Below are 10221 nucleotides of genomic sequence, written 5' to 3' on the forward strand. Positions count from 1 at the left end.
TCCGTGGGATGTACAGTCTCATCACTGACGATCGTGGGTGATGCATTCGTTCTGCGGTCAGCAGTGTGCGGACTTTCCTATCCAGGGCGTCCAATTCAGTTTGAGTCCATTTGAGTATGCCGAAAGAGTACATCAGGACTGGCATGACCCAACCATTAAAGGCGCGAACCTTGTTGCCTCCCGATAAGGAACTTTTCAGGACCTTATTCAGGCGGCCAAAGAAACGCTCCCGTAATGACTGTTTCATGACAGCAACATTGATGCCTAACCCCTCCGCCATACCCAAGTATTTATATGTATCGTTTGCGGAGAGTGATCTCAGGTTTATAGAATCTGAGAGTTGTACTCCCTCAGATTCCACAATTCCCCCTCGCTTTACATGCATGACTGCACATTTGTCCACACCAAATTCCATCCTGATGCAACTACTGAAAGTTTCAGTGACCTTCAGTAGCTTCATCAGCTGCAATTCTGTGGTGGCAAACAGTTTCAGATCGTCCATGTAAAGCAAATGGGATATAACCTGACCCCCTCTCCGCAAAGGATAGCCCAACCCCGAGCCCTCTAGCAATGTGCTCAGAGGGTTCAAGGCCAGGCAAAACCAAAGTGGACTCAAACTGTCACCCTGGAAAATTCCCCGCTCGATCTTAATAGGATCGCCGGTCCCTTCAATTTCTCGACATCCTGTATAGTGAAGAACCGTTCTCCATTGCTCCATACATGACGCAAGAAAGGCGCGTAGAGTTGAGTTTATTTTATACAACTCCAATACCCTCTTAAGCCATGTATGGGGGACCGAGTCGTAGGCCTTCTTATAGTCTATCCAACATGTCGACAAATTCTTTCGGGATCGCCGAACCTGTTGGCTGATGACCATATCAGTGAGGAGCAGCTCCTTAGTAGCACGGGACCCCTTCTTACATCCATTTTGAGAAGTTGACATAATTGAATATTTTTCAATATGTTGATTTATTTTTAATCTCAAAATAGATGTAAGAAGTTTATAGACCGTCGGTAAACAAGTGATCGGTCTATAATTTTTGGGTTCCGCGGTACTACCTGATTTATGGAGCAGGTGGGTAATCCCTGTTGTTAGAAACTGTGGGAGCGACCCGGCTTCTAAGGATGACTGAAACTGTGATGCTAAACAGGGGTGCGAACTTTGCAGCCACTTTAACCAGAAATTGCGCAGTCCGTCCGGCCCTGGTGATTTCTAATTCTGCATCGGACGGACTGCATAGGCTACGTCGGAGGAGGTAATATTAACCTCTTCCATTTCTGGTATTTTTTCACACTCTCGCTCAACATCACGTGTCCAGTCACCCTCCTCGTGACAGACGGGCGTCGACCAGAGGTTGCGCCAAAACATGTTTTATATTATTATTATTATCTTGTATGTCTCTAAGTCTGTAAGGCTGATAAAAAGGTGAAGGAAAACATCTTGAGGAAACCTGAACTATAGACTGAAATCACCAACCCGCATTGAGCAAGCGTGGTGATTAATGCTCAATCCTTCTCCATGTGAGAGGAGGCCTGTGCCCAGCAGTGGGACGATAAAAAAAAAGGCAGTAACAGTAACAGTATGTCTCTAACCAACCACGGGACTACAGAGTCCCGGATTTTTGGAAGGCGAACGTGGGGCCGAAGCGAACACGCTGAAGCCCTTTTGAGACAACTTTAATGAAATGGCGACACAAAACCGACGATTATCCCTGTATACACTATAGAAACGTACCCAAGGACAATCCCCGGTTCTGTGCTAAACTATTGCTAAATATGGAATAAAACTACTAGGGCTATTGGGATGGGATGCTAATGGACTGGGAATGGGGATAACTATGGGAACTATGGCACCTGCCGATAACAATGTTTGCACACGTAAAAATGGCAGGTGGAGACTCGCCAGCTCACTTACTGGGCCCCCGGGAATCAGTCACTGAATAGCAACAAGAGGGCAACAGGTACATGAGCGGCTGAAGGGTGAGGATACCTCGGCGGACTTTAAACGCAGATCACGCGCTCCCTGTGGGTCCAGCATCACCGGCCCACTCGCCACTTACCACGAGGCACCTACCCTCCGAGCGGGCTGCTAGCCCTACTCTAGCGACTCCACTCTGACCGGCCGGTGAAGGCAAGCCAAGAGGCGGGAGACCTATCCCCCGTCATGCTTCACTCCGGCAAGCCGGAGATGGGGGACAGTATACTCTCCCTGGAGCACTCGGATATATAGCCCCGCGGGGTCACTACTCCCCGTCATCCGCCTCAGATGCCCTGCGGGGCTTATTATTATTTACAACGCGAATTTTTTTTTTTAATAACATTTTTTATATTATTTTTTTACGGGTACTTGAGAAATGGTATCCCATCTTTCAAAATTATATTTTAAAAATATTTACTCTACTAAGTTTATCATAAAAAATCCGACGAATTGAGAACCCCTTTTGGGAAGTGGGCAAAAAAATAAACCTTAAATGGTGAACTCACCTAAATTAGTCCAGTCGGCGATGATGAAGTACCCGGCTTCGGGCACGGTGGGGTTGAAGCCGTTCTCTCTGAGCGACTTTATGACGAAGTCTCTCTTGGGCCTCAGCTCGCAAGCCAAAGCTGTGAGGTAGCACTCAGGGGAGTCACGGCGAGCTAGCTCGTAGTCAAACGAACGGGATATCGCTTCCTGTGGGAGATTGTTCAAGTTATATAGGTAATAGTTCACAAATAAAAAAAAAACTAAATTCCAACCTTGTTAATTAAAAAATATATTTTGGAGCTTTTTCTTTCGTCTCTTCGATATAGGAGGGAATATAATATTTTCAAGAGTCACTCGAACAATTCTAAAAATATTTTTATACTACTTTCACAAGCAGCTATTTACAAAATCACTCATTGCACAAAATCTCAAACAACCCAAACGATTTTTAATTCTAAGAGACACAAAGTAAAAAAAATGTTTATTAGGTAAGGTTTATTACTATGAGGTTATTGGGGGTATATAATAGACTGACCTGCACAAGAGTACAGCGTTTCGAAAACGTCTTGCCGGCTGAACCCACTGGGTAGGTGCTAGGGGACCATAGATCTATTTCGAAGCACATGGTACTGACCTGCACCGGAGTACAGCAGGTGTAGACGCAGTTCTGGTGCACGACGTGCAGGTTGCGCATGAGCGCGGCGGGCGCGTACGCCCAGCCCGTCTTCCAGCCCGTCACCGAGAACGTCTTGCCGGCTGAACCGATCGTTATCGTACGCTCCCACATGCCAGGGAATGATGCTGGGAGATAAATATACAGACACATTATATAACAGTCAAGAAATTAACATAATAGACAGTAATATTCAGTAACCTTTCACATAATCTTAAGGCGTCTAAGGCCGATTTGGCCCCGGTGCTTGTTCTGATGCACTAACATTTGCGCAGACACAGGTGCACTCACTATTCCTTCACTCTCATAGCCCGATGGGATGGCAATCCGACACGACACGACCAACATTAACGTGCTCTCCATTGTACGGGTGTATGAATTACCAACTTCCATAGTCTGGACTGCTTAGTTAAAGTTTCGAAAACCCACAAATAGAGTTCCGAATCCACAAATAGTGGTACCGGGAATGGAAGACCTCTTGCACAGCAGTTGCGCGTGCGACTACTAGAGGCAGTCAAACTTTTAAATATGTGTCGGAGACTGTCATTAGTACGGACACTAAACGTCACGCAAGCGCGCCCTCTGGTGGCGTTTCCGGTGAAACAACATTTTGGCGCGCTTAGCAGAGTCGTGGCGGTCAGCGTGGCGTCCGCGGAGCTCAGTCTTGGTCGAGTCGTCGTGCTGCGCACATCTTGAAACTGCCTTTCGTTACGTGTAGTGTACCTAGTGTTATTGTAAAGAGTCTTTTGATTTTTGTATTGTAATGGTTCTTCTAACCTAACAGACAGACATGTGTTGCTGGAGAGTTTGTTCCGCCACTTCTTCTCCCCAGCCAAAACACATAGGAAGTGGCGAAGGGCGGTCGTTTTGGGGGCTGTCTTTTGTTCTGACTAATTTAAATAAACGTTTGAGTTTTGAGTTTCTTTAAGTTATCTCTTTGTACGATTACCCTAACTGATGTCGGACAATAGTGCCATCCTGATGTTTCGCCCCTATCCGACATATGCATATCTACAAAGATAGCTAGACTGAGCGATCTACATAAATACTTTCAGTAACTTCCGCCACTAGCGAAGAATATTTCCAAAAAAACTCACCTATCCTAATATGCTTGACCGGCTCATAGGCCATCCACTCATACACTTCATCGGACAAGCACAGCACATTGTGCTTCTTGCACAGATTGGCTATTAACTCCAACTCCTGTTGAGTGAATACTTTGCCCAAAGGATTGTGAGGGGTGTTGACTATGATCATCTTGGTGCGAGGGTTGAAGAGAGATTCCAACTCCTTCTCATCAAGCACCCAGTCTGCTGATGTTATTTCTCCTGATGTTTTTGTCTGCGGAATTCATTACAAGTATGTAGAATGCATGATTAATATAATTTTTAGCTTAATTCAGCAGTAAATAATATCTAGATACAGCGTAATATTATGTAAGTTTTTTTTTTCTTGATTTTTTTTTATGTAATATTAATACAGTAGGTATATATTTTGCGCAAAACCTTATATCTGCCGTTGCGCTTAGAGTTGCGCAAAATAGTTTATAAACGCGTTCTTTTAGTCTAAGTAAACAGGCAATATTGCAAAATTGATATTACAAAATTAAGATTCAAGAAGCTATACTTACAGGACACAAAGCAATAAATCTAGGTTTTCCACCAGCAGACTTGATCATAAAGTCATAGCAATCAAAGAAAGGCTCGATTACGATCACCTCATCGCCTTCATCCACGTGACCTGGAATCACAAATTACGTAATTATTATTACTGAAAATAAAAACATTAATTATAGCCGGTTAGTTATTAAATAATGTTAGACACGCAACTTTGAAAAGCGAAGATCGTGCGCTCGCGCTGGTTAAAAACAAACATCGATTATATTGTGTATTTTGTCATTAATTGATATTGTAGCTAAAATACTATAAAATAGCATTTAAGGTGTTACCTCAACCCTATTGAAACTAGTGAAAAATTGTTGAAAAAAATATTTCACTGTTGTGGATAGCTACACTGTTCCAGAGTAATATAAGCTACATTGTAGTAGCAGTAGTTCCCACGGATCGCGTGTGAAACCACGGCAAAACGGTTAGTAAAGAATTTTGAATTAAAAGTGTAAATTGAATAGTAATTAAACTCATTGATTGGCTTCTGGACATACTTGATTTACTTTAATAATTGTTTAATTGGAAGCCGACCCCAACATAGTTGGAAAAAGACTAGAGAGATGATGAAATCAATCTAATTTGATGACCCATTAAAACGAATGCAAATTGCACAATCATTTTATAAATCATATTCATAAAAACCTAGGGGGTCAATGTTATCTTTTTTTAACTTTGTACAAAGGAAGGGGGTGACTTATCTTATGTAGCTGGGTCAGAGAGCATATGACGCATGTAGTGACTTTTATAGATAATGACATTCATGGTGTTATGGTTATCATAAAATAATTGCGTAGTCATTGAATTATGGTAAGAAATCACCTATTATAATAAAAGTTCAATATTGCATCATAGATACATATCATTGAGAAAATATATTATAATTTACAGTTTTTTGTTTATCTCACATTGTACTTGAATTAGACATGGGCAAAATGTGTCATTGAAAAGAAAAGATAGATATGCATCTTTCAATCACTGGGATATGAATCACTCTTTCATATCTTTATATCAGTAGCTCAGTATAACTCAGTAGCTCGTTTAAACTCGCAACTCGTGTGCGGCTCACTCATTCAAATAGATCATTCAGATATAGTGATAGGTTGGTTGTTGTTTGCATCTTTCTGATATATTGAGCGGTTGCGATTGAACAACTTTATTCTAATTAAATAAAATACTATTCTTATGACTGTAGGTACAACCTACTTCTTTTATGTTAATTAGTTCAATGAATAGTCAATCGCAATCTAGTATTGAGTATAAGCATTAGTTTAGTAAGTATTAGAAAATAAAAATAGAAATAGCCTTCTGATTTCCTTTCATACTTTACACAGGCTTAGGACTGTCTACCTACGAAATTATTTACGTGAAAATTAAATTTTAGTTCAAAATGTGTATTTCGAGGCAAAACATGTTTGTTCGGTAGGCGGTAAGTTTTCAATACATTTGACAAGATTATAATACCGAAATATTCACTAAGGACAAACAATTATAAGCCTTATGCGTGAGCAATAGAGTTAACAACTTATTATTGGGTGTCAACTTATTGTGGTCAAAGTAACGACATTCGTAATCGTATGGGTGCGAGCGAGACGGCTCGCTTGACGTTCAACCAATGGCGCGCGACGAAGCTATCCGACGCCACAGATTAGTTAGTACCCGACGCGATGACCGACGCACTAACGTAGATTTGAGCAATTTAGCTGGCCAAAAGTCTTTTTTTTTTAAATAAAGGTTATCATCAAATTGTGGGTAAAATGCAAAGAGGAATACCCCAGCAATAAGAATTTACCACATCTACCTACCAAACATGCGATATGCGCTTGCACCAGGAGTTGGAACTTGACCTTAGTGCAAATTTTACGTTATACGTTTTTAGAGATCTCGGTAGACGGTATTAAAGAAAAATTATTTTTGTGCTATCTAATTGATATTAAGCAACTTTTATGATGGATTCGAGTTGTGTAGGTAACAGTTATTATATTTTAATATATTTTAAGTGTGATCACTTAATTTTTTATAGTATTATTTCAATTTTAAAAGAGGGTGTGTAAGCAAAATATTTTTTTAGTAATTTTCTTGTTTAAACACAATTTTGTTATATTATCGCGTTCGACCGCGTAACATTTTTTTTAGTTTTAGATATTTGACATATTAAACTAGCTTACGACATATTTTTTGGCTGCGGATAGCTGCGGATGTCCGACTTACAGGCTTTTTAAGATTTGAAGCTCATACAAAAATAAAATACTTTTTTCTTTAAAATGTCACAAAGTGCATTTTTTTTTGTTTTGAGTACCTCTGGCGTAAAAATAGTGACCCTACGTTATATTTACAATAAAATACAATAGCAAGATCTGACTAATTTGGAAGAAAAACTAAATTACCTAGGAAACTAACTTTTGACCTATTAGGGTGACACACCTGATAATATAAGCAGTTTTAAACAAAGATTTGCATATTTTAAAATAGCTACGAAAGTAAGAAACTGAAACTGTAAAAAAAATCCTTAAAACTAATGAGAATTGGTTAAGCAGAACATTTGAACGCCCGACAAGTGTTGGAAATCGACCGGGGCGGCCATCTAAATCACTTAAAGATTGTAGTGAGAGGACTAAACGAAGGAAAACTAAAGAAATACGAAACTGAAGAAATGTGACCAACAAAAAAAAAACATCAAAACAAGATTATTTTGCCCTGAAACAATAAAATATGCTACTACCAGCTGAATCAAACACAGAGTCTGATATATCAGAGGCAGAAAGTGAGGAATAAAAAAATATTATTTTTTTTTACTACATTACATATTATTTTGAAATAGATATAATAAAAAATATCATAACTACTTTTAAAATGAAAATATATGATACTCTACATTAAAAAAAAAAATATTTACGGTTTTTTTCAATAAAACATGCTTATTATCAAAATACAATGCTTAAATAAAATAAATAATAAAATAATGATAAAATAAAGATAGAAAAAACGAAATACATTGTAAAATATTTTTGGCCGCCTAAATTGGTCAAATCTACGTATGTGCGACGAGTGAGTGAGGTGTAAAGAAAGATATACTGAACTACTGACACATTCGGATATGTAAAGATATGAAGAGTGATTGATTCAAATGGAATGATTCATATCATTTGTATCTATCACTCCTGAGTTACCCATCTCTAACTTGAATAAGTTCAAAGAAATACAGTTATGTTAATATAACAACAAAAATAATTTCACAATAAATCAGTGGAGAAGGTAACATGTAACTTTAAAAATTTGAACCTAAAATCAACATTGCATTAAAATAAATCTTTTACAATGTAATACTTATTTTAATGAGATAGTTAAATCCTATCTTAAATCATAAATGTCTTTAACCTCTCATAAAAACGGTTGAAAATAAACATACATTACTTTGAAACATTATTTTCATCTAACACTCTATTTATTATTCTATCTTATGCCAACACTTGAAATAACAATATAATTGTAGCATATATTACATACAATAAACCAGGATATATTAGCTGTAGATAAGAGTATATAAACAATATATTTGCTCACCCAAGATAGCGGAGTACAGAGCCTCGTAAGCACCAAATGTGACTAGGATCTCATTCTGAGGGTTAATTTCTCTTCCTATTAATGGAGAGTATAATTTTGATAAGTTCTGAATTAGTGGTGGATGGCCCTGTAATTAAAAAAAAATCTATTTTAGTAGGAAGCTAAAAAAATCATTTTTTTTAGTAAGTATGTACAAAAAACAAATTTTAATAGTCGTAGTAGTCTAGTAGTAAGTAGGCACATTTTGCAATCATCATTAGATTAGAAGGTATTTTAATTAAGTGGTTTCTGAAGCAAATCACACTGGGAGAAAATGGTTAATGCATGAACAGTTATGTAGCATGAACTAAAGATTAAGATGATAATGCTACTTGAAGTACCTATGCGTGAGTCTTTTAGCCTTGGCAATAATAAAATTATTTAAGATATTCCTGCACTATAGAAGGACACTCTAGAGAGCTTGGAAATATAACACCCTCATCTAATATTTTTATAAATATAAAAATAAATAATACAAGAAGATTATAGGTACTTACAAATCCCCTAGTATATTGGTTAAGGAGTGGGTTTGGACCAGTGGCAATGTCTCCCAGTGCCTTGGTGACATGTTTGGGAGCATGATAGTCCGGGAAGCCCTGTCCGAGGTTCACTGCCGGCTTGATTTCCGCTGCCAGTTGGATGTATTCCACCCTGAAAATGAGGTGGAAGATAATTAAGAAATTCTTTTATTTATAAATACTTAATTAAAATAAGCTCTAAGAAACGGGCTATTCTTTCGGTTTAATATTTACCAGATAAAAACTCAAGTATGTAATATTAAAGTGCATTAATTCCGATCATAATAACTAAGCTCATCATTCATTTATGAAAATTAACAATAGCCTTCATTTATAATTGCCAATTACTCTCTCAAGCTGCTTATGTAACAGCAATAAAACACAACAATTATGATAACTTATTAACAAGGCCTTTGCTAACAACTGGGTAATAAGTTAAAAAATAAATATTCCAAATTCAACTTACCAGACACTTTTTTCTCCTGCTCCATATCGCGCAGGTAACTTGAATTTGTCTGCCATCAAAGAAGTTGTACAACTCAGATTTCTTACTACTTTTTTAATGTTCTCTGGTCTCACAACACCGTTCAGGCCTCGCACAGCCACGTACAATGATCTCCCCAACCTAAACATCATATATATACGAGATATATAAACGAGATAAACGAGAAGCAATCAACATAACCTATTGTGACAGAAAAATAGACCGGAATGTCAAGTCATGAAGTCAATTAAAATGATAAGAAAGTCTTACTTCAATTCTAATTGGTTTGAAGGAAGCTAATCAGTATTCATCCGAAATTAGTAAACAGTATCAATCACATGTTTGATCACAGAGTCACAGAACATAAAATCCGTTTGATTATGTTGCCGTGATTAGAAGTTTATGTAATCTTTGTAGTTGTTCAGACGTCACAGTCAACATAAATAAACCGGCAAAAAAATGTTGCTTGTGCCTACACTGTAGACTGTGATTAGATTTTGTAGTTTAGTTATATTTGGTTTTGTTTTATTTTAATGTGTTCTGTTCTGAGGGTGGGATACGATACGAATGAATGTTTATTAGATGATTAGTTCCAGTTACCTGCGAAAACTAACCAACAGAAACTCCTGTCCTCTGGAAGTTTTTAATTTGAAGTAGGAAGAGCTGCATCTTGATAGGCAGCGATTTCGGTTTCAGAACGATTTGATTTATTTCAAAATGACAGTATTTTGTTGAGTGTTGCTAGACTCTGTTGTTTTGTTGCACCCATAGACATAATATTAGTAAACAGGACTGCGCACGTAAACCCAAAAAAC

At 37.9% G+C, this 10221-nt stretch overlaps 1 protein-coding gene across 2 annotated transcripts in view; it reads right to left on the reverse strand.

Annotated features, from left to right (window-relative positions):
• The window catches only part of LOC124642758 (kynurenine aminotransferase), a 12805-nt gene extending 2976 nt beyond the window's left edge, over window positions 1–9829 (reverse strand). Inside the window, exons 1-8 of one of the 2 annotated variants that reach the window (XM_047181403.1) lie at window positions 9677–9829; window positions 9389–9547; window positions 8902–9055; window positions 8366–8492; window positions 4768–4877; window positions 4235–4478; window positions 3099–3265; window positions 2485–2671 (exon numbers count right to left, since the gene is read on the reverse strand). In XM_047181403.1, coding sequence (XP_047037359.1) covers window positions 2485–2671; window positions 3099–3265; window positions 4235–4478; window positions 4768–4877; window positions 8366–8492; window positions 8902–9055; window positions 9389–9444 — 1045 coding nt within the window. In that variant the 5' untranslated portion in view covers window positions 9445–9547; window positions 9677–9829. Of the gene's footprint in view, window positions 1–2484; window positions 2672–3098; window positions 3266–4234; window positions 4479–4767; window positions 4878–8365; window positions 8493–8901; window positions 9056–9388; window positions 9627–9676 lie in introns of those variants that run through there. The other variant, XM_047181395.1, reaches the window with a different exon arrangement.
• Window positions 9830–10221: the final 392 nt, after the last annotated feature.

This window comes from Helicoverpa zea, chromosome 2 (assembly GCF_022581195.2).
Source record: "Helicoverpa zea isolate HzStark_Cry1AcR chromosome 2, ilHelZeax1.1, whole genome shotgun sequence".
NCBI classification, from domain to species: Eukaryota; Metazoa; Arthropoda; class Insecta; order Lepidoptera; family Noctuidae; genus Helicoverpa; species Helicoverpa zea.